At 37.8% G+C, this 24,919-nt stretch overlaps 1 protein-coding gene across 3 annotated transcripts in view; it reads right to left on the reverse strand.

Annotated features, from left to right (window-relative positions):
* Positions 1–24,919, reverse strand: part of RMI1 (RecQ mediated genome instability 1) — a 534,328-nt gene that overhangs the window by 506,581 nt on the left and 2,828 nt on the right. The window contains exons 2-4 of one of the 3 annotated variants that reach the window (XM_005668027.4): positions 21,317–21,377; positions 7,686–7,782; positions 4,740–6,837 (exon numbers count right to left, since the gene is read on the reverse strand). In XM_005668027.4, the coding sequence (XP_005668084.1) occupies positions 4,930–6,801 (1,872 nt within the window). In that variant the 5' untranslated portion in view covers positions 6,802–6,837; positions 7,686–7,782; positions 21,317–21,377 and the 3' untranslated portion in view covers positions 4,740–4,929. Of the gene's footprint in view, positions 1–4,739; positions 6,838–7,685; positions 7,783–21,316; positions 21,378–24,919 lie in introns of those variants that run through there. The other 2 variants (XM_084979795.1, XM_084979796.1) reach the window with 2 other exon arrangements.

The raw sequence follows: 24,919 nt of genomic DNA on the forward strand, positions 1-24,919 counted from the left end.
GCAACACCAGATCCAAGCCGCCTCTGTGACCTACACCACAGCTCACTGCAACACTGGATCCTTAACTCATTGAGCGAGACCAGGGATTGAACCCACCACCTCACAGTTCCTAGTCAGATTCATTTCATTTCAGCTGCACCACAATAGGAACTCCTGTCTTTTCATTTCCTTGATAGTCTTTTTTTAAAGATTTTTATTTTTTCCATTATAGTTGATTTACAATATTCCACCAATTTCTGTTGTGCAAAGTGAACTAGTCATAAATATGTATTCTTTTTCTCACATTATCCTCCACCATGTTCCAACACAAGTGACTGGATATAGTTCCCTGTTGATAGTCTTTCAAAGCACAAATTCAAAAAAAAATATGAAATCCAATTTATCTATTTCTTCTTTGGTCGCTGTACATAAGAAAACATTACCCCATCCCAAGGACACTAAAACTTAGTGTTTTCTTCCAAAGTGTTTTATTGTTATAGCTATCACATTTGGGTATGTGGTACTCTGGGTTAGTTTTTGTATGTAATGTGAGGTATAGGTTCAACTTCATTCTTTTTCATGTGGCTATGCAGTTGTCCCAACACTATCAATTGAAAAGTCTATTATTTCCTCTTGTCAAAAATAGAATCAAATGCTTTAACAAATTTGAAGCTATTTGGATTTTTCCCTTTCTCCTATCTGTAGTTTTTCAGGTATTTGACCATTTCATATAAATTTTTTAAAGCCTCAGTATTTATTCATAATATCCTCTTAGATTTTTAATGTCTATAGAAATAGCGAATGATGCCTCCATTTCATTTCTGGTATTTCTCTCTTCACACTTCTTTCATTTTAATCTTCTCAAGGAAGCAACTCAACTTTATTAGTCCTAGCATGTTTGACTATTTTAAGAAATTAAGCTCTTTATTTTTACTGCTCTCTTCTCTGTGCTTAACTTGCAGCTTCTATAACTTACTGGGATAAACACTATATTCACTGACTTTTAGCCTTTATTCTTTTCTAAAGACGTAAAATCCCCTCTAAGCATTTTTATCTACAACTCATGAATTTTGATACTTTTTTTTTAAATTAAGTATTTTTATTTATTATTATTATTTTTTTTTTGTCTTTTGTCTTTTTAGGGCTGCACCTGTGGCATATGGAAGTTCCCAGGCTAGAGGTCAAATTGGAGCTGCAGCCGCTGGCCTATGCCACAGCCACAGCACACAGGATCCGAGCCTTGTCTGCAACCTGCATCACAGCTCATAGCAACACCAGACCCTTAACCCACTGAGCAAGGCCAGCGATCAAACCCACATCCTCATGAACACTAATCGAGTCCCATTAACCCCTGAGCCATGACAGGAACGCCAATATTTTCTAATTTTCATTGTAGATTCTTCCTTAACACAAGGTTACTTTGGAGTATGTTTTGCACTTTTTAAACATAAGAGATTTTCTATTTTTTTTTTTTGTACCTAATTTTTTTTGGCCACACCCACGGCATGCAGAAGTTCCCAGGCCAGGGAACAAACATGCACCACAGCAGTGACCCAAACCACAGCAGTGACAATACCAGATAATTAACCTGTTAAGCCACCAAGGAACTCCCTATCTTAATTATGGTCACAGAATATACTGTATGGTTACAATTATTTGAGTCTTGTTTAGATTTGATTCCTGGTATAAAAATGGTCAGTTTTTGTAAATGTTCCATGTCCATGAAAAAAATGTGTATTTGTTAAGTAGGGTAGCATATACATGGTGATTAGGTCAATTCTATCTTTTATAACCTTTATTACTAAGTGTGTGATCTTCCTCTGTGATTACAGATTTCTCTATTTCCCCCTGTAGTCCTGATAAACTTAGAGCCTATGTGTTAAACTCAATAAATTTAGAATTGCTAAATCTTCCTAATGAATCAGTCTTTTTATCAACTTTAGTCTCTCTTGCTAGTCTCTTTACTTACTAGCAAGTCTTCTGCCTGATAGCCTGATATTAACATAGCCACAGCAGCTTTCTTTTGGCTAGTGTTTATATATTTTATCCTTTTACTTTTCTGTATCCTGACATTTTATGTGTCTCTTTTGTATATACAGGCATGTCTCAGATATCGTGGGTTCAGTTCCAGACATCCATAATAAAGTGATTATCACAATAAAGTGAATCACACAAATCTTTTTTTTTTTTTTTTTTTTTTTTGTCTTTTGTCTTTTTTGTTGTTGTTGTTGTTGCTATTTCTTGGGCCGCTCCCGCGGCATATGGAGGTTCCCAGGCTAGGGGTTGAATCGGAGCTGTAGCCACCGGCCTACGCCAGAGCCACAGCAACGCGGGATCCGAGCCGCGTCTGCGACCTACACCACAGCTCACGGCAACGCCGGATTGTTAACCCACTGAGCAAGGGCAGGGACCGAACCCGCAACTTCATGGTTCCTAGTCGGATTCGTTAACCACTGCGCCACGACGGGAACTCCTGAATCACACAAATCTTTTCAGTTTCCCAGTGCATATAAAAGCTATGGTTACACTTGGGAGTTCCCTGATGACTCAGCAAGTTTGATCCCTGGCCTGGAGTTCCCTGGTGGCTCAGCAAGTTTGATCCCTGGCCTAGGAACCTCCACATGCCAGGGAAGGGTCAGAAACAAAACAAAAACAACAATGAAATTTATGTTTAATTATACGTTGGACCATTAAGTGTACAATAGCACTATGTCTAAAAAAACTGCAGGAGTTCCCACTGCGGCAGAGAGGATTAAGGATCTGGCGCTGCTGTAGCAGCTGTGGCTTGAATTCAGTCCCTGGCCTATTGTGTACAATATACAGAGGGCATGAAAGTGGGCTGAGGAATTCATGAAACACTTCAGTGGGCATCTAAAGCTAAAGATGAGTGGAAATACGAAAGAACCTGGGAGGGGGAGCACTGTAAATCTGACTATGAAAGCATACGGCATCTTCCCCACATCTGGGAAACAACTATGACTAGAATTTAGTGGCAGACCATGTAGGTGATGAATAAGGAGGTGAGATTAGGCTGAAAAGGAAAGCAAGGGCCAGATCACAAAAGGCCTTACATACTAGATGAAGAGTTTGAACGTCACCCTGTAGGAAAGGTGGTAGAAGGTTGATATTAAAGGGTAACAAAGAGAAAATAAATTTATTCAAGAAAGATCATTTAGGCAAGAAATTATAGGAAAAGGTATAAGGGTAAAATAAGGCACAGATCAATTAGTAAACCTACTGGATGGAATACTCCAGGCCAGAGAAGACTAGAGCGAGGGTCAAAGCACCAATATAGAAAGATGGATTGATACTGAAGTACTACCCAGTCTTTAGTGACTGAATATGAAGAGAAATTAAGGTTTAAGCCCAGCTTTCAAGCACTATTCACAGAGACAGAGTACAAGAGAACATTTAGATGAAAGATAATGAAAGATAATGCCATCCATTTAGATCTCTTGGAGTAAAAGAGCTATGCAAGTATATAAAAGTAGTTATTATCAGAGGATAGAGCAGCAAAATCTGGGTTATGCCCTGAATTCTGATTATCATCCTTTAACAAAAAAGGACAAAAGAATATTAGAATATTTTTCTGCTATATCCATATATTTTTATATATTTATCTTCCAGACATTTTCCTATTATTTTAACTAAAACCACAATGTCATTTTATTTGTTTAATGTTTTAAACTTCCAGACACTTTAAATTTTTTAAAGACAAAAGATAAATAACTACCTTTAAATGTGGTTTTAAAAGTGGAAAAGTGGGGAATAGTCTTCCTTTAAAAAGAGATCAGCACTTCCAAGAAAATTAAAGGAAGACTTATATGTAGAGCTAATTCAGAAGTGAGGTATTACCTAAAGACCTGGATAAATACCTAATTTTAATCTAAAAATAATGAAATACTTATTGGATCTTAATAATTATATATTATCCTTGAAAATACAAGTTTTGGGGGTTTTTGTTTTTGTTTTTGTTTTGTTTTTGCTCTTTAGAGCGACACCCGCAGCATATGGAGGTTCCCGGGGGTCGAATCAGACCCCTACACCACAGCCACAGTAATGCCAGATCCAAGCCACATCTGCAACCTACACCACAGCTCACAGCAACATCGGACCCTTAATCCATTAAGCAAGGGCAGGGATCAAACCCACATCCTCATGGATACTAGTTGGGTTTGTTACCACTGAGGTACAATGGGAACTCTAAAAATATGGTTCTTAACCATTCGATATAGTCTCTGAAGTGGGATCTAGTTAAGACAGTATTTGCCTTAAGATCAGCATTGCTGTGAGCTATGGGATGGAAGCTATGTGAGCTATGGTATGGAAGATTCGGCTCAGATCTGGTGTTGCCGTGGCTCTGGCATAGGTCAGGAGCTGTAGCTCCAATTAAACCCCTAGCCTGGGAACCTCCATATGCCGTGAGTGTAGCCCAAAAATACAAAAAAAAAAAAAAAAAAGCCTTAAATATGCCCAACCAATAATTATAATAAGGAAAATAAAAACCAGCAAAACAATTTGCATCTTCAAAGCCTGACATTCTAATCCACTGGATTTACATTTTTTCCTAAGAAAAATAATATAAACAAATCTTTAGGGTCACTCTACATATTAGAAGTACTCAACTATTTATAACTGTTAACTTTCAAAAGCATGACTCATCAGTATACACCAATATAATACTTTAGCAGTTATTTGAAATAACAAGTAGAAAACAAATTTCTCAACAATAGTAGGTAATAAATTACTTCAGCAAACAGTTACTATAAAAATTTTATTAAAAAATTTAAAACACATAAACATGATTAAACATTTTTAAATTAAACTGAAATTAGTTACAAAACTTCCTTTCCCCTTCTAAAAAAAGAAAGTTACAAAAGTAAAAGGACAAATTTAATTCTAAATATTTCCTCATTTTTTGGAATTGTTTTCTAATACAATTTTAGTAAATTATTTCTTTAATCGCCTCTTTAGGTTCTCAAGGTGTTCCATATTAACGTCTTGTAATGCCAGTACCATTGCCTTAGACAAGCAGGGATCAAATGAAATAGTCATTAGACAGCACAAATCTATTAAATCTCTCTGACATTTCTGCAAACCTTCCCGGAACTTTTGGTATTTACAAGGATCCTTTTTTAACTGTTTCATTTCTGGGACTGAAAACCCTATCAGACTAAAAAGTATTTCATGTACAAAGCCTACATCTAGATATGCAGTACCATCAGAAATTTTTGCTGTTATACTCCATATGCCACCAGAACTTGAGAGATTTCCAGTTAAGGTTACAATAAATGCTTTGACTTTCACTGTTGTAACTTCCTTTGGTTTGCTGGCCATTAAAACAGACAAATAGATAAAAGGTGGAGAATATAAATCCATGGTGACAGAAAGATTAGTGCTATTCTCTGATGATCTTAAAGAACAAGACTGTAAATGGCGCTCATTTTCATTAGAAATGTCTCCACTCTTTTTTGGTACATAACTGACCAGCTCTCCATTTAATATTTTATTATTGAAGGAATGTTCACCTGAACTGCTGGCTTGTTCTATTTCATTATATGGCTCTGAATTCTTATCTTCATTTGTAAAATCATGGGGTAGGGGTACATTATGATTAACTGAAAAAGTACTACTGTTTCGGTCTCTAGCAGATGGACAACTAAAAGATTTGTCTTCATTAGTCATTTGCTCAGATAAATTTTTTTTGTTCCAATTGTTTCCATTTTTGCAAATCAAAGAAAAATTATTCAGAGTATTAGATCTATGCGAAAATCTCTCTATACTTTCATCTGGAGTTCTGTTCAAAGTCATTGGCTGCAATTCTTTGGTCTCCATTTGTTCTTTCTGGACAGCTTCTTCTAAAAGCAAGGCCTCCTCCAATGAAAAGTCGTCTAATTCCCCATCAGTGAAAGGCATAGATTGGTTTTGTGGTCTCTCTTTTGGTCTTGGAGAAATAAGTCCTGGTTCAAAATCTAATTGTGTGGTGGGAATAGCATTTGAGGAACTACCTGTGCTGAAACAACTTCTTTCCAAGGAGGCATTATTTGCTGCAAGTTCATCACTTTCATCAAGACTTGCCAAGAGTTCTTCATCGGAAGGTCCTAATGTAGGATCTAGAACATCTGTAATTCTGGGGATGCTTTGGTTAGAATTATTTGGTATGACTGAAACTGTAGGATCAGGTTCCCCAATTAATCTTGCAAGTACTCTTTGGGGGGCATATTCTTCTAAAAGAGCATCTACTTCTCCTCCTAACACTTTCACATTTTCTGGTTTCAGTAAGAGAACACCAAGACGGAAAGAAATGTTTCCATAAATCAAAATTTTTGTTCCTGGAGGAAGATCACTATGAAGAGCTGGAATAGAATGATATTCCATTCCCTGTATTTGTACAATTCCATCAGTCAGCTGTAGCATCAACATTCGTGAAGGCTTTGCTTCCCAAGGTTTTGGGACTACTTGTGTTTCAGCTGTAATTAGGTCATTACTTGTATTCTTCCCTCTCAACTTCTGTATCTGGGCATACGCAGGTTGACTTACATCAACCAATGAAATAATTTGCAGAGCAAAAAATCCATTCAGTTCTCCTTTTGGAACTTCTAAAATGCCATCAGGTAAAAGAGGATACTCCAAGTCTCTGAGATCAGTAAGGAGCCATTGTTCAAACACTTGTTTATTCATTTGTGCCTGACTCAAATTAACATTATCATTTTCTTCTTGGATCCAGTTAATACAAGCTTCCAGCCACATCAAAGGTACTTTAACATGCCATGTAGCTAAAAGCCAGGTTTCAACTCTTGATGCAATACTAGTTACACTCATTTCTTTTAAATAAAAGAAATATTAGGCATCTATTACCTGAAAACAAAACAAAAAAAATTATGGTAATTCAGTATATCTAGGTATAGTTTCTATATAATTCTCTACAATGCACAAAGAGGCATAACCAAACCTTTAGATTTCTCTCTCTTCAGCATCTTTATAATTCTTTGACTTTCTACCAATTACCACAAGTAATCAGATGGTATAATGAGAAAAGCAAAAAGGCTGAGGGTTAGCTGTCAAATTACAAGCTCAGTGATCTAGAATAAATTTCTTTTTTTTTTTTTTTTTTTTTTAATTTTCCCACTGTACAGCAAGGGGGTCAGGTTATCCTTACATGTATACATTACAATTACAGTTTTTCCCCCTAGAATAAATTTCTTAACTTCTCTAACCTAGTTTCTTCTGTCTACAAAATATCAATACCACCTCCTACCTATCAAGAGTTTTTGTGAGAATTATATGATTAATATTTGTAAAGCAAAATGGCAGACCTACAAAATCATATGGTAATTAGTAGTTATCATATTATTAATATAATAATGAGATTCTAATCATTTAAAATTAAGTTAAGAAATAATATTTACTAAGGTTCTTTTCATATCTACAATTCACAGTCTATTATAACTTATACTATTGTGTTCTATAAAGTCATAACAAGTAACAACAGACTCTGAGCTGATGTAAACTATCTTACTTGTTTATAATTCTCAATAGTCCTGTTAGGTAAATATACGTCTTCTGATTTTCTCAGTATGATTTTAAAAAAAGGTAGCAAAACACTAAAGACTAACCCTGTGTTCACAACACTGTGTTTCCTTTCTAAAGATGAAGATATCTAAGAGTTTGAATTTATGTTTTAATATATCCATAAGAAAACTTACCATTTGAAACAGGAGCATAGAATTTGATGACAGGATTTGGAACTGGTTATTCAGTGGATTACTTGTAACCTCTACTGCTGAGAAATGACCCCGAGAGCTAAGACAAGAAGCAGTAAGGGTTATAAGAGGAAGCTGCAAAAAGAATCACTGGCGAGAGTTTGATGTTATGGTTTCAAAGGTTCCTATTATCAATCAGGGTACAGTGGAGGTAATACAGAATAAAAACATGAGGCTTGATGGGGGCAGTCAAAAAAAAAAAAAAAAAGATATAACCCCAGGGCTGGTTCATCAGAAGCCATTCAGCTCTGCTTCAGGGACAGACTCCTATATACTGGTAGGAATTCAAGAAGAGGAAGTAAGCATTCTTTAAACATGCTTTAAGATGATCCCTTCAAACTCTGAGATTCTACAATATTAAAGACTGAACCAAATGACCAACTTAAAGGGCAGGAAAAGATATCTACATTTTAATCTATCAGATCAGTGACCAGCTTCATGACTTATCTCAATAACCTCGTTTGCTGAACCTGCAAAAGTTCTGACACATTCAGATGCTCCTCCTTTTTAACAATATACATGTTTTTTATTCAGATATTAGGGAGACTGGACCAGCATTTGCCTCAGATGGGTCCTGGTTGGTCTAACCAATTATAGTGGCCCAGAAATGGATCCTGATGGGTCTAAACTAATTATGGCAACCCATGATGTAGACAAAAATCTGTGATGTAATTCTAGTCAAGGAGATGGGAAGAGCAGTCAACTAGGAAAGGAAGAGTGGGGTGGCTTGCTTTTGAAAATGATTTCCTCACTTTTAAAGAAGTGAGTGGGATGGATTGGGAACTTGGGGCTAATAAATCCAGACTATTGCCCTTGGAATGGATTAGCAATGAGATCCTGCTGTGTAGCACTGGGAACTATGTCTGGTCACTTATGATGGAGCATGATAATGTGAGAAAAAAGAACGTATGCATGTATGTGTAACGGGGTCACCATGCTGTACAGTAGAAAAAAAATAGTGTATTGGGGAAATTTTAAAAAGGGGGAAAATGATATTTTAAAAAATTAAAAAAATAAAGACAAAAAAAATGAGGCTTGGAATGAAACACACAAAAATAAGTGACTATGAGAAACTCAGACACTCTTATCTAAGCTTGTTTCCTGTCTATATACTTACTGCATAGGGCTACTACGAAAATTAAAGGACAGGAGAAGATGGCAGGCTGAGCACAGCATAGACACAAATCAGCTGACCCCAGGCGGCAAACCAGCCATTTAGGCTGCTCACTTAAGCCTCAGCAGCAGCTGCAAGGCCAGAAGTGTTGGCCAAAAGGTGTCCAAGGCCCACAAGCAAACCAAGGCTGAAGTAGGCCAAAGCAGCTAAAACTGAAATTGAACAGTACCACCTGCAGTACCAGCAGAGGAAGAAAAGGTTCAAAGCCAATGAAGCTGGGGCTCTGGGATCCCTTGGCAGTGGCAGCACTGAGCTAGAAGAGGAGACCCAGGTGATGACTTATCCTCCAGAACTACTTCTAGCAGAACAGGGATGAAGTCTCAGACAACCTCTTGGCCTTTGTTTATGACATCTGCCCAGAGAGCCATGAAAACTACCACATAAAGGAGAAGAAGCCCTGTTCCATGGTCTGGCATTTTAGATGTCTTCACATAAAGTGAAATTTTAACAAAAGCTTGAATTATATTCTCGTGAAAAGGTATTATCTTTGTATATTATATAGTAGGTCCCCTCACTTTTCAGAGAATAGCAAATCCAGCTTCTTATAAAAAACTTAGAGCATTAAATAATCTTAAATATTTTAAAAATCTCTTTGAGCATATTAAGTACACTTTAAAAGTGGAACTAATATCCTTAAGGAAGAACAGAAGATATTTAAACAGTAACAGGCATTTATGAAAAGGATCGATTAGATATCTTGGATAACAAAAACTCAGTAGGTAGGATAAACAAATGAAGAAAGAACTTATACACTGGAAATTATCTTATGAACAGAGTACGAAGACTTAAAGAAATTAAGCAAAGAAGGGGGAAAAGAGCTTAGTAGGGAGTAATCATGGTCTCAGGAGAAAATAAAAAAAGTGAAGGAAATAGTTTTTTTTGTTTTTTTTTGTTTTTTTTTTTTTTGTCTTTTTGCTATTTCTTGGGCCGCTCCCGCGGCATATGGAGGTTCCCAGGCTAGGGGTCGAATCAGAGCTGGAGCCACCGGCCTACGCCAGAACCACAGCAACACAGGATCCGAGCCGCGTCTGCAACCTACACCACAGCTCACGGCAACGCCGGATCGTTAACCCACTGAGCAAGGGCAGGGACCGAACCCGCAACCTCATGGTTCCTAGTTGGATTCGTTAACCACTGCGCCACGACGGGAACTCCAGGAAATAGTTTTTGAAAAGTTAATGGGTGAAGGTGGGCAAAAGGAACAAATTTCTGGTTATGAGATAAATAAATACTAGGACTATAACGTACGACATGATTACTATAGTTAACACTGCTGTGTGATATATAGAAAGTTGTTAAGAGAGTAAAACTTAAGAGTTTGCATTGAGAGGAGAATTTTTTTCCCCTTTTCCTTTTATTGTATCTATTTTATCTATGAGATGATGGATATTAACTAAATCTGTTGTGATAATCACATCACAAGATATGTAAATGCTACCTTAAACTTAACATGGTGCTGTATGCCAATTATTTCTCTATGCACCTGGAAAAAATATACAAATAAAAGTGAAAATTTAATAGTAAAAAAAAAGATAACGGTTGAAATTTTTCTAAAATTCAGGAAAGCTATGATTCTACAGGATGTAAAAACTCCACACTGCATAGCAGCATTTACAAAACTCCACTCCTAAACATAGTATGGCAAACTGTAAAACATCAAGGACAAAGAAAAAAAATATCTTAAGATTCAACAAGCTGGATCTAAAATTTTAAATAACGAAAATGTAGAAAATAAAAAAAGAATTCAGAGGGAAGTTAAGATATCCCTCTTTTGTCAAGGAGGGTAATTGAGATTCCGAATGCTTAGAATTTTATAAGGAAAACAGGAGTTCCCGTCGTGGCGCAGTGGTTAACGAATCCGACTAGGAACCATGAGGTTGCGGGTTCGATCCCTGCCCTTGCTCAGTGGGTTAACGATCCGGCGTTGCCGTGAGCTGTGGTGTAGGTTGCAGACGCGGCTCGGATCCCGCGTTGCTGTGGCTCTGGCGTAGGCCGGTGGCTACAGCTCCGACTCAACCCCTAGCCTGGGAACCTCCATATGCCGCGGGAGCGGCCCAAGAAATAGCAACAACAACAACAACAAAAAAAAAAGACAAAAGACCAAAAAAAAAAAAAAAAAAGAATTTTATAAGGAAAACAAAAAAATTATGTATTTAAGGGTAAAAATGAAAGATTGAAAAAAATCATTCTTATAATCCTCCCAAAAATCAAACAGAAAATTGATTTTTAAAAAGCCATAAAGCTCTAAGAAGAAAGAAAATTGAGAGAAGAAACAAAGACAATAAATTTTGGAAACTAGAAAACAAACAGATTAGTACATGATTTAGCAGGCACTCGAAAGTTGAATTCTAAGGTTGTATTAAGGGCAGCTGATTTAAAAACCCAGAACCTGAGTTCCCTAGTAGTACAGCAGGTTAAGGATCGGCATTGTCACTGCAGCGGCCTGGGTCACTGCTATTGTACAATTTCAATTCCTGGCTCAGGAACTCCCACATGCTGTGGGTGCAGCTAAAAATTTAAAAAATTAAAATTAAAAAACCCAGAACCAGAGTTCCCATTGTGGCTCAGTGGTAACAAACCCAGCTAGTAAACATGAGGATGAAGGTTTGATCCCTGGCCTCGCTCACTGGGTTAAAGGATCCAGAGCTGCCATGAGTTGTGGTGTAGGTCACAGATACAGTCCAGATCTGGCGTACTATGGCTGAGGCATAGGCCAGCAACTACAGCTCCGATTTGACCCCTAGCCTGGGACTTCCATAAGCCTTGGAGTGGCCCTAAAAAGACCAAAAATAAACAAACAAATAAATAAATAACAAAATAAAATAAAAAACCCAGAACCCACAAAAGGAAATATTAAGTATGTTTGGAAGTAAAGGATACCCTCAAAATAAGAATGATTAGAAGATTCTTCAAGACATTTAAGACTGTGGTATTCCCACCTCACATTAGAAAGACTACTCTTCTACCTCTAGAGAGGATAAAATAGGGGCTCTCTAGACCTGGGGGTCTAGGGTAGAGCTGAAGGTACCATACTGAAAATAAGGAGGACAAATGAATTCATAAACACCAAAAATACTAAATGCCGAACACATGCTACTGTCTTCCTCCACAAAGCTTTCAGAAATACCAGCAACTAGGCCTATACTCTCCAAGGAGACTAGAAGATCTTACCACCCTAACAAAAAAGTCCTAAAGATACTTACATGAGAAGTTCTCCAATTAAACAGGCTATATTTGAAACTACATGCAGATTCAAGAGTTTCAACCAACTTTCTACTTCCCTTCTTAATTACGGTAAGATATCTGAGAAAACCCTTTCTAACAAAAAACCCACATCAACAGAAAAAATGCAATGACATGACTATGAAGGAATACAAAAGCTTTAAAAAAAAAAACCCATTAATATCCCCAGAGAGGCAAGATATCATATCCATGAAATAACAGGATGTTATAAAAAGGAATATTCACTGGGCAAAACTCAACTCTTAGAAATTTTAAATATGACAGCAGAAGAGTTCCCATTGTGACTCAGTGAGTTAGAAACCCAACATAATCTCAATCCCTAGCCTCACTCAGTGGGTTAACAATCTGGCGTTGACACAAACAGCAGTGTAGACTGCAGATGTTGCTTGGCTCTGGCATGGCTGTGGCATAGGCTTGCAGCTGCAGCTCCGATTCAGCCCTCAGCATGGGACCTTCCATGTGGCACAGGTGCCGCCATAAAAGGGAAAAAAAAAAGAAGAAAATAAAACAAAACAAAATAAAATATGACAGCAAAGATGAAAAACAGCAGAATGAATGGAAGATAAAAAAATTAAGAAAATCTCTGGGAGTTCCCTGGTGGTCTAGTGGTTAAGGACTCAACACTTTCACCACTGCAGCCCAGGTTCAATCCCTGTTCTGGGAACTGAGATCCCACATTGAGCTTCCACACACTGCAGCCAAAACAAATTAAATTTTCTAATAAAAGTTAAGAAAATTGGGGAGTACCCATCATGGCTCAGGCGGTTAATGAATCCAATTAGGAACCATGAGGTTTCAGGTTTGACTTCTCTCAGTGGGTTAAGGATCCGGCGTTGCTGTAAGCTGTGGTGTAGGTCGTAGATGCAGCTCAGATTTGGCATTGCTGTGGCTGTGGCGTAGGTCGTAGATGCAGCTCAGATTTGGCATTGCTGTGGCTGTGGCATAGGTCGCAGATGCAGCTCAGATTTGGCATTGCTGTGGCTGTGGCATAGGCCGGCAGCTGTAGCTCCGATTAGACCCCTAGCCTGGGAACCTCCATATGCCGCAGGTGTGGTCCTAGAAAAGACAAAAAAAAAAAAAAAAAAAAAAGAAAGAAAGAAAGAAAATTGGGAGTTCCCATCGTGGCTCAGTGGAAACGAATCTGACTAACATCCATGAGGACACAGGCTCACTCCCTGGCCTTGCTCAGTGGGTTAAGGATCCAGTGTTGCTGTGAGCGGTGGTGTAGGTCACAGATGTGGTTCAAATCCAGCATTGCTGTTGCTGTGGCGTAGGCCAATGGCTACAGCTCTGATTTGACCCCTAGCCTGGGAACCTCCATATGCTGTGGGTGTCGCCCTAAAACGACCAAAGAGAAAAAAGAAAAAAAAAAAAAAAAAAAGTAAAGAAAATCTCTTCCAAAACTAAAACATCAGCACAAAGAAATCAGTGGAACATAGGAGAAAAATGGATAGCCCAGGAAATCTAACAGACTAGGAGTTCCAGAAAGAGAAGGGGTAAATAAAGAAATAAATGAAGAAAAATTTCCAGAACTTAAACACTTCCAGATGAAAAAGACTTGACACAACAGAAAAAAAACAAACAACGTGGCATTTCTTTATGAAATTCTAAAATATAGGGACAAAGATTCTGTTATTTTCAAACAGATCACATTAAGAAGACTAGAATTTTAAAAAAAATAACAAAAGATCAGGAATGAAAATAGCTTTAGATTTCTCAATGGAAGCTAGAAGGTAAATGAGCAACTCCTTCAAATTTCTGAATTTCAGTTATTTTCAGGCAAATTATCAATCATGTAATGACAATGAAATAAAAACATTTTCAGATCAGCATTGTCTAAAACTATTTTGTAACGGAAAATACAAATTGCCCTAACATAGAGGAATAAACCAACAAAGAGGAAGACGCAATGGCCTCAATCTTACACAAAAGAGAGGCAAAGCATTATAGGCAAGGATATTTGCAGGATTTAAAGGCAAACTTCCCCAAAGCCCTCAGGAGATATTTTTCAAGAAAATAAAATTGTGGAAGATCACTGCTTCCACAGTCTCGTGTCTTTTTTTGGGTTTACCTAAACCAGTTAGATTGCTGATGTATTCCAATGTACAGTCGAGCTTTACATAACTGGAGGAGTTAAGGGTTGAACAGATGAAAAATGCACAGAAAGAAATTAAGAGAAAAAAAAAGACAACTCAAGAGAAAACAAAATGTTGTACGAGAAAGAAATTGTAATATTTGTATACTACATGGCTTAGTTGTAAATAACATATAAGTAGCCGTAATAATACACACTCTAAGTACTAGTCTGACAAAAATTTTGACAGAGCTATATAGAGATAATAGTGAGATGAAAAAGTGAGAGTTGGGATAGGGAATGAGAAAGGTAGGTGGAGAGAGAGGTAAATCCTCATTTCCATAACGAAAGTCCAAAGATAATGTCTAAAACTGAAAAATCAGGAAGTAACAATATTTGTATGGTTTCCAAAGTAAATATCCAAAAAAATCAGCTAGAAAAGTTGAAAGTGTTTGCCTATGGGGGAGTGGAACGAAGGCAAAGGAAGGCAGAGGATTGCTATTTTTCAAAACTATGCTTTAAAGTTCGAATTTTTTTTTGCTCTTTAGGGCTGCACCTGCAGCATATGGAGGTTACCAGGCTAGGGGTCTAATCAGAGCTACAGCTGCCAGCCTACACCAGTGCCACAGCAAAGCCAGATCTGAGCCGCGTCTGGGACCTACATACACCACAGCTAACAGCAAAACCAAATCCTTAACCCACTGAGTGAGGCCAGGGATCGAACCCGCATCCTTATGGATATGTCGGATTTGTTTCCACTGAGCCACAATGGGAACTCCCTAAAGTTTGGTATTTTAAATAATACATGTAAAACTTTTACTTTCTTTGATCTTCTCCAATGTTCTATGATTTCTTTGTACTAATATTTAATACTGGAGGAAGATTTTCCTAACCTTAACTTCCCCATATTCTCCTGAGTTTTTCATTTCTGCTACCAACAATGAATAAAACAGCACAAGAGTACATACGCTTGAAAATTAAAAGTATAGGAGTTCCCGTCGTGGCGCAGTGGTTCACGAATCCGACTAGGAACCATAAGGTGGCGGGTTCGATCCCTGCCCTTGCTCAGTGGGTTAACAATCCGGCATTGCCGTGAGCTGTGGTGTAGGTCACAGACGCGGCTCGGATCCTGAGTTGCTGTGGCTCTGGCGTAGGCCAGTGGCTACAGCTCCGATTCGACCCCTAGCCTGGGAACCTCCATATGCCGTGGGAGCGGCCCAAGAAATGACAAAAAAAAAAAAAAAATTAAAAGTATAAAAAACAAAATGCTTTTCCCTAAGATCAGGAAAAAGGCAAAAATGTCCACTCTCAACACTTCAACACTGTACTGGAGACCCTTTTCAGTGCAATAAAGGCAAGAAAAAGAAATAAAGCGTATACAGATTAAAAAAGAAAAAAATAAGATAGAGACAATGGAACAGAATAAAGCCCAGAAATAAACTCTCGCATATATGATCTGATGATCTTCAACAAGGGTGCCAAGATTACACATGAGGAAAGGACAGTCTCTTCAACAAATGGTGTTGGAAAAACTGGATGTCCATATACAAAAGAATGAGATGGACCCTTATTTTACACCATATTCAAAAATTAACTCAAAATGGATTAAACACCTAATTGTAATACCTAAAACCATAATACTCCTAGAAGAAAACACAGGGGAAAAGCTTCCTAATACTGCACTGCAATGAGCAATGATTTCTTGGATATGACACCAAAAGCACAGGTAACAAAAAGAACTATACCAAACTTAAAAACTCTGTGCAGCAAAGGAAATAACAGTGAAAAAACAATCTACAGAATGGGGGGAAATACCATAATTTTTTTTCTTTTCAGGGCTGCACCCGTGGCATATGGAAGTTCCCAGGCTACAGATCAAATTGGAGCTGCACTGCAGGCCTACACGTCAGCCACAGCAACGTGAGATCTGAGCCACATCTTCGACCTACACCACAGCTCAAGGCAATGCCAGATCCTTAACCCACTGAGCAGAGCCAGGGATCAAACCCACATCCTCATGGATACTAGTTGGGTTCCCTGTCGCTGAGCCACAACGGGAACTCCTATCATCATTTTTTTAAAAGAGAGAAAAATCAAAAGGTAAGAAGAAGAGGGAAAAAAGAGGGAAAAAAATTACCTCCATTTGCAGATGACATGAATGTTTTGGGAAAAAAATGCTGAAGACTGTACAAAGAAGCTATATCACCTGATAAATGAGTTAGCAAGGTACCAGTCTCTATTTAGTGCCACATATTTGCACTTCTGTGCTTTTGTTGATGACTTCTCTATTTAAAATGGACCCTTAGCATGGTGCTGAAGTGCTGTGTAGTGTTTCAAAACACAAGAAAGCTGTGATGTGGCATGTAAAAAAAAAGTCACAGGTAAAAAATGTTAGTTAAGCTTCTTTCAGGTGTGAGTTATAGTGCCATTGGTTAAAACTCAGTCAATAAATCCACAACATATAGTGAGGAAAGTGTCTTAAAACAGAAACACATAAAATTACGTATTGATCAGTTGGTAAAAAGTGATGACTACAGTGTCTCAGATACCTAACCCTGTCTTTCCCCTAGGAACAAGGTTTGGTATTCCCTGTGTTCACAGAGACTTTTATTTATATAGAACATAACTACCAAAAATAATGAGACTTGATTGTACTAGCAACAAATAAAGATTATAATTTACAAAAGTCCCCAAAATTTAAATCTAACAAAATATGTGCAGGATGCATGTATTGAGAACTACAAACTACTGATAGAAGAAACCAAAGACAACCTAAACAAATGAAGAGATATGCCATGTTGAAGACTGATCAAATTCCAATTCTATTCAAACTGATAATATAAATTCAATGCATTTACATGCAAAATCCCAGCATGCTTTTTTTTTTTTTTTTTTTTTTTAAAGAATGGCAAGCTGATTCTAAAATTTATATGGTGGGAGTTCCCATGTGGCTCAACGGCAACGAACTCAACTAGCATCCGTGAGGACGTGGGTTCAATCACTGGCCCCACTCAGTGGGTTAAGGATCCTGCACTGCCGTGAGCCACGGTATAGGTCGAAGACACAGCTCAGCTCCTGCATCACTGTGGCTCCAGCTCCGATTAACTCCTAGCCTGGGACCTTCCATACTGTAGGTATGGCCCTAAAAAGAGAAAAAAAAAAAAAGAGGCAAAAATAAATAAAATTTATACAGAAAGACAAAGGGAATTAGAATAGCTGGGTAATTTTTAAAAAGAAAAACAAAGTTAGAGACTCACATTGAGTTCAAGACTTAGTATATAAAACTACAGTAATCAGGAGTTCCCACTGTGGCAGAATGGGATCAGCAGCATCTGGAGAGCGCCAGGACGCAGATTAGATCTGCAGCCCCACAAAGTGGGTTAAGGATCTGCCATTGCCACAGCTATGGCTTAGGTCTTGACTATGGCTTGAATCTGATCCCTGGCCCAGGAACTCCATATGCCATGTGACAGCCAAAAATGAAAACAAACAACAAAAAAAAAACCTACAGTAATCAAGACAGTAAGGTACTGGCAAAAGGATCAACATATAGGTCAATAGGAAGAGAAGACAGTCTAGAAAAAGACCCATTCAAAGCAATAAAGTTATCTTTTTCTCCTCCACACCCCCCCCAAAAAAAAGAAAGAAAAGTTCGGATTTAAAAAAAAAAAAAAAAAAGCTTGGGAGTTCCCACTGTGGCACAGGGGGTTAATGATCCGGGTTGTCTCTATGGCAGCACTAGTTCAATTCCCAGCCTGGTGCTATGGGTTAAGGATCTGGCATTGCCACAGCTATGGTGTAGGTCACAGCTGCAGCTTGGATTCAACCCCTGGCCCAGGAACTTCCACATGCTGAGGGTGCAGTCCAAAAAAAAGAAAAAAAAATAAAAGCTCACAGAATACAAAAAACAGGAGTTCCTGTAGTGGCGCAGTGGTTAACGAATCCGACTAGAAACCATGAGGTTGAGGGTTTGATCCCTGCCCTTGCTCAGTAGGTCAAGGTTCCGGCGTTGCCGGGAGCTGTGGTATAGGTCACAGACGCGGCTTGGATCCTGTGTTGCTATGGCTCTGGCGTAGGCTGGCAGCAGCAGCTCCGATTCGACCCCTAGCCCGGGACCCTCCATATGCCGCAGGAATGGCCCAAGAAATGGCAAAAAGACCAAAAAAAAAAAAAGAATACAAAAAACAGACTTACTGGTAGTTGCCAGAGGCAGGGGTGGGTGAGTGAAATGGGTAAAAGGGATCAAAAGGTACAAACTTCCAATTATAAAATCAGTAAGTCATGGGAAAATAATGTAAAGAATGACCACTGTAGTTAATAGTATTGTATGATATATTTAAGAGTTGCTAAGAGAGTAAATCTTAAAAGTTCTCAGCACAAGAAAAAAAAATTTTTTGTAACTAAGTGTGGTAAAGGATGTTAACCAGACTTACTGTCATGATCATTTTGCAATGTATACGAATATCAAATTAGTATGGTGAATATTTGAAACTAAAAACGTTAAATGACAATTGCACCTCAATTTTTTAAAAAGGGAAACAAAAGTCAGAAGAAAAATCTTTATGATCTTAGTTTCTTAAAAGTTTTCTGAGGAGGAGTTCCCGTCGTGGCGCAGTGGTTAACGAATCCGACTAGGAACCATGAGGTTGCGGGTTTGGTCCCTGCCCTTGCTCAGTGGGTTAAGGATCTGGCGTTGCCGTGAGCTGTGGTGTAGGTTGCAGACGCGGCTCGGATCCCACGTTGCTGTGGCTCTGGCGTAGGCCGGTGGCTCCAGCTCTGATTCGACCCCTAGCCTGGGAACCTCCATATGCCACGGGAGCGGCCCAAGAAATAGCTAAAAAGACAAAAAAAAAAAAAAAAGTTTTTTCTGAGGAGTTCCCTGGTAGCTAGCAGGTTAAGGATCTGGTATTGTCACTGCTGTGGCTTGGGTTACCTCTACGGCACAGGTTCAATCCCTCTGGAACTTGTGCATGCCACAGGCATGGCCAAGCAGAGGGTTGTTTTCTTAGATATAACACTAATAGCATAACCTATAAAAGAAGTTAATTGAGCTTCACCAAAATTTAAAAATTCTGCTCTGTGAAAGGTACCGTTAAAGAGTATAAAGACAACTCAAATACACAAAAAGACAAGCCACAGATGGAAGAAACACATAACTGACAGAAAACATATCCAGACCATAAAAAGAATTCTAAAATTCAATTAGAAAACAAACTAAATTTTTTGGCCACACCCATGGCATGTTGAAGTTCCTGGGCCAGGGATCGAACCAGTGCCACAACAGTGACAACACTGGATCCTTAACCTGCTGAGCCATCAGAGAACTCCAAAAACAAACTAATTTTAAAAGGAGTACAACTATAATGGAAAAAATAAAAATCATTAATTAAAGAGAAATTTTAAAAATAAAAGAAAGCAAAAGATTTGAATAGATATTTCACCAAAAGATATGTGGATGGCAAGTAAGACATTGGGAAATACAAAATTAAAATCACAGTGTGATACTACATATCTATTAACATAGCTAAAATAAAAAATAACTGACAATACCAAGTACTGGAATTCTCATACAGTGCTGCTAGGAATGCCAAATAGCACAGCCCTTTAAAGTACAGTTTAGCAGTTTCTTCGGAAGAAAACAGTTTAGCATTTTCTTAGAAAGTTAAACATACACTCAGCATGCAATCATACTACTAGGTATTTATTCAAGAGAAATGAAAACTTACACCCATTAAAAATCTTTATGTGAACATTTATAGCAGCTTTATTCATAATTAGCAAAATCTAGAAACAACCCACATGTCTTTCAACTGGTAAACTGATAAAACAATTGTAGTACATCATTACAATGGAATACTATTCAGTAACAAAAAGGAATAAACTACTAATAGATGCAATAACATGAATGAATATTTCTATAGACTGTGTCCCTCACAAAATTCATTATGTTGAAATCTTAATGCCCAATGTGATAGTATTAGGAAGTGGGGCCTTTGGGAAGTGCTTAGATTTTTAGAGTGGAAACTTCATGAAAGTGAGTAGGGCTCTTATAATAAAGACCCCCTTCTCAGAGCTACTTACCCCTTCAGCTATGGGAGGTTACAGTAAAAAGACTGTCATCTAAGAACCAGGAAGCATGGCCTCACCAGACACCCACTAAATCCACCATCACTTTGATCTTGGACTTCACAGCCTCCAGAGTAATAAATTTCTTTTGTTTATAAAACACTTGGTTTATGCTATTTTATTATAGTAGCCCAAACAGACTAAGACAAATGTCAAATGTGTAATGCTAAGTGAAAGAAGCCAGGTAAAGACTGTACAATTCCATTTACATGACATTATGGAAAAGACAATATTATAGAAACAGAAAACAATTTAGTGGTTACCAAAGACTGGGGGTGTGGAAAGGAGCAGACAAGGGACACAAGGAAATTTGGAGGATGATGAAACCATCCTATGCCATGACTGTGGTGGTGATGGTGGTAGTGGTAGAGGCAGAGATGATGATGTGGTTAATGTTTGTCACAACTCATAGAACTACACACCAAAAAGAATAAGAATATTACTGAATGTAAATTACATCCTCAATAAAAAAAAAAAAAAATTGAAGACAAACATGAAGTGGATAGAAACATAACAATTAATTTTCAAACCTGCTGAGGAAAACACAGAATAAAGAAAACAATCCCAGAGTTCCCATTGTGGCTCAGTGGTTAATGAACCCAACTAGTATCCATGAGGACTCAGGTTTGATCCCTGGCCCTGCGCAGTGGATTAGGATCCAGCATTGCCATGAGCTGTGGTGTAGGTGGCAGATGCGGCTCAGACCTTGAGTTACTGTGGCTGTGGTGTAGGCTGGCAGCTACAAATCCAATTGGACCCCTAGCCTGGGAACATTCATATGCCGCAGGTATGGCCCTAAAAAGACAAAAGAAAAGAAAAGAAAGAAAGAAAACAATCCAAAAAAAGGCATTTTCCAGAAGGGACTGGCAAGCACAATAAATAGAAACAATAAACAAGATGGTAGAAATAAATCTAAATGTATGAGCAATTATAATGAACATCGATTAACCAACTCACCTGTTAAAAGATACTCTCAATTTGAAAAAACCAAGTTCAGCTGTAGGCTTAAAAGATAGACCTAAAACAAAATAATATCAAAATATGAAATTAATTAAAATAAAGCATGTTAAAATCTTCAAGTATGATTTTATGAGGCCATTAGTTGACCTGACATCTTATCCTCAAGATTGAAAAATCCGTACTTGTATAACTTAAGATTCCAAAGTGCTATTTTATCCCATTTTTAACCTCAAAAATTAGGCTAGATCCAAGGCACTAACGTGTGCTCATCAATAAGTTACCTTATTTCCTCCACCAAAATTTAAACACCACAGCACTGGCAAAAGGACCTAGCATAATTGGCAGAGGTGTTGCGGTAGTAATGAGATGACAGTCATTAAGTAAACTGAAATCAAGACAAAGTGTACTTGCAGTAGAGGTATAATTATTTAAATGAACTATCAAGCATGAATGCCACAATCAAGTTGTTTGCAGAATGTTTTGTACTATAAATTACCCAGGGTACAATATATACCCCTAAGTTATTACACGCATCCATTTAATACAAAAGCTGTTTTCTACCTGAACCTATTAAATAGTAGGATTTAATACTGTTAATACTTCTAGGAGGATAATGGAACCAATAAAAAAGTAAAAAAAGACTATGAATCGAAAAGGTCAAGGTTGGATAAAAAACAGAATTTCACTAGTGTTTATCGAGCAGGGACACTTGTGTAAGTAGAGAACTGAAGAAAAATGTTTAATTAAAAATAAAACATCTTATTTGTAAAATTTAAAACTTTTTCAAAATATATACTTTTACATCTGCAGTATTATCTAAACCTCAAAATAGTCATTTATAATAGAAAGGGTAGGTATTGTCAACTATTCGGGTTAGAATGAAACAGGCATGAAGATTAAAAGACACAAAGATCATACAGAGCAGCAGACCCAGAACTAAAACATAAATTCTGCTAATCTCCATCCTTATACCTTTTTCTATATCCTGTTGACTTAAGTGAAAAGAGAAAGCCAATCCCTCATTTACATATAAAACCCACTTAGATATACAACTCATTCATTAACAGTCTTTTTTTTTTTTTTTTTTTTGCCATTTCTTGGGCCGCTCCAGCAGCATATGGAGGTTCCCAGGCTAGGGGTCGAATCGGAGCTGTAGCCACCAGCCTATGCCAGAGCCACAGCAACGCGGGATCCGAGCCGTCTGCAACCCACACCACAGCTCACGGCAATGCCGGATCGTTAACCCACTGAGCAAGGGCTGGGATCGAACCCCCAACCACATGGTTCTTAGTCGGATTTGTTAACCGCTGCGCCACGATGGGAACTCCAATTAACAGTCTTCCTATAAGAGCACTACACTGTCACTACAACAGAATTTTCTCAGATCTCATTTAAATAACAAGCTCAACTGGTACATTCTATTTTATTTACAAAGTCAAATAAAAGAACACAGAACATCACCTTCTGCATCCATCTTTGTAATAGGTTCAAGAGAGTGTTATCATTAAGTACTACTGTTCCTTTTGCTATAACTCTATTAAAATACCACATAAAATAATTTTTAATTTTTTAAATACTACAAACTGGTATTTTAAGGCTTATATTCATGTATTTTTAAAATTTTGGGTTTTTTTTTTTTTTTTTTGGTCTTTTTGCTATTTCTTGGGCCACTCCTGCGGCATATGGAGGTTCCCAGGCCAGGGGTCGAATCGGAGATGTAGCTGCCAGCCTGTGTCAGAGCCACAGCAACGCAAGATCTGAGCCGCGTCTGCGACCTACACCACAGCTCACGGCAACGCCGGATTCTTAACCCACTGAGCAAGGGCAGGGATCGAACCTGCAACCTCATGGTTCCTAGTCAGATTCGTTAACCACTGCGTCACGACGGGAACTCCAAATTTTGTTATTTTAAACATGCACTTCCTTGTGTGAGTTGTTGAATATAGCAAGTGACAAAACTCCTTCAGAGGACAGTTGGGATAAATCCTGAGATAGTGCTCAAAGAACCATAGTGAAATTAACGTGTAGCAGCCTTAATGAATAATTCCCTAAATCGGACTAGGAACCATGAGGTCGTGGGTTTGTTTGATCCCTGGCCTCGCTCAGTGGGTTAGGGATCTGGCACTGCCTCAGCTGTGGAGCTGTGGCGTAGGTTGAAGACTCGGCTTGGATCCCGCACTGCTGTGGCTGTGGTATAGGCTGGTAGCTGTAGCTCCAACTGGACCCCTAGCTGGGAACCTCCATATGCTGCAAGTGTGGCCCTACAAAAGGCAAAAATAATAATAATAATAATCCCCTCTAAATATTACCCTCTAGGATGTGAATCTTCACTTCTGGAGCTACATGATGTACTGTAGTTTTATAATAACGTCATAACTAAATGTACATTTGCTACATAGAATTCTTCGCTTAATAGCAAAGTAAGTAAAATGGAGGGCATATTGATCTGAAACATGGCTTAGTCCCCACAACTGTATGTTATAACAATTTAATAAAAAGATGTTTCTATCTCTAATAGGATTTTTTTCCTACAGGTTAAAAAGAAAAGCTTATTCAATTTTTTAATTAAACCAAAAAAGTCTTATCATGTGGGATTATAAAATTTAGACTGGGTTTCAATAACTGAGTGCCTTAAAAATTTAGTAAACTGTATTACTTCCATCTACTTTTTCAAGAGAATTCTAAGGTTTTCATTCCTCCCTTACTTGAGAAATTAGGTAACCACAGTCACTCAGAGGGGAGGTATGATCCAGAGCAGCACAACTTCCCTTTTGCTCACACATAAGAAATAGACCCTGATCCTGAAGAACATCATTGTTCTGGAGGTCCCATTGTAGCACAGTGGGTTAAGAGTCTGACTGCAGCAGCTCAAGGTCACTGAGGGGGTACAGGTTCAATCCCCAGCCCTGTGAAGTGGGTTAAAGGATCCAGCATTGCCACAGATGCTGCACAGGTCAAAGCTGTAGCTCAGATTCAATCCCTGGCAATGGGGGGCATATGCCACAGGTGCAGCCATAAAATAAAATAAAAAATAAAAAGACCATCACTGTTCAAGAAAAAAAAAAAGGGATAAAGCATGTATTGTTTAAATTGTACATTAAGAAATGTTTGAATCATGCTTCATTTATTTTTAAAACTTAATCTTAATAAAACAATCAAAAATGAAGACAAAGATTTATGTGCCAGAGTATTTATCACTACAGTTTTACAGTGTGGAGAAAAAAACAGAAACAATCTAAATGCTCAACAGAAAAAAAATTAAACACTTTGGATCCATGAAATGGAAGGTTATAGTCTTTAAAAAAAAATTTAAGGATTATTTAATGACACGAAAATATGTTCATATTTTATTTTGTTAGGAAAAAAGGCCAAACATAAAACTATATATATCTAGATTCTGAAAAAGAATGGATGTTGTGTATACGATTAACTGAATCACTTTGTTGTGAAATTATAACATTGTAAATTCAACAAGACTTTTAAAAAATGAAAAAAAGTAAAACTACATACATCTTAATCTCAATTAATTTTACAATCATGAAAAAAAGTTTTTTTAAAAAATTGATTGACATCTTGTACATGCTAAACTTGGCTGACCAA

Source organism: Sus scrofa, chromosome 10 (genome assembly GCF_054392235.1).
Source record: "Sus scrofa isolate SSC_HxYL_T2T_F1_AM1 chromosome 10, Sscrofa_HxYL_maternal_Yorkshire_Landrace_v2.0, whole genome shotgun sequence".
NCBI classification, from domain to species: Eukaryota; Metazoa; Chordata; class Mammalia; order Artiodactyla; family Suidae; genus Sus; species Sus scrofa.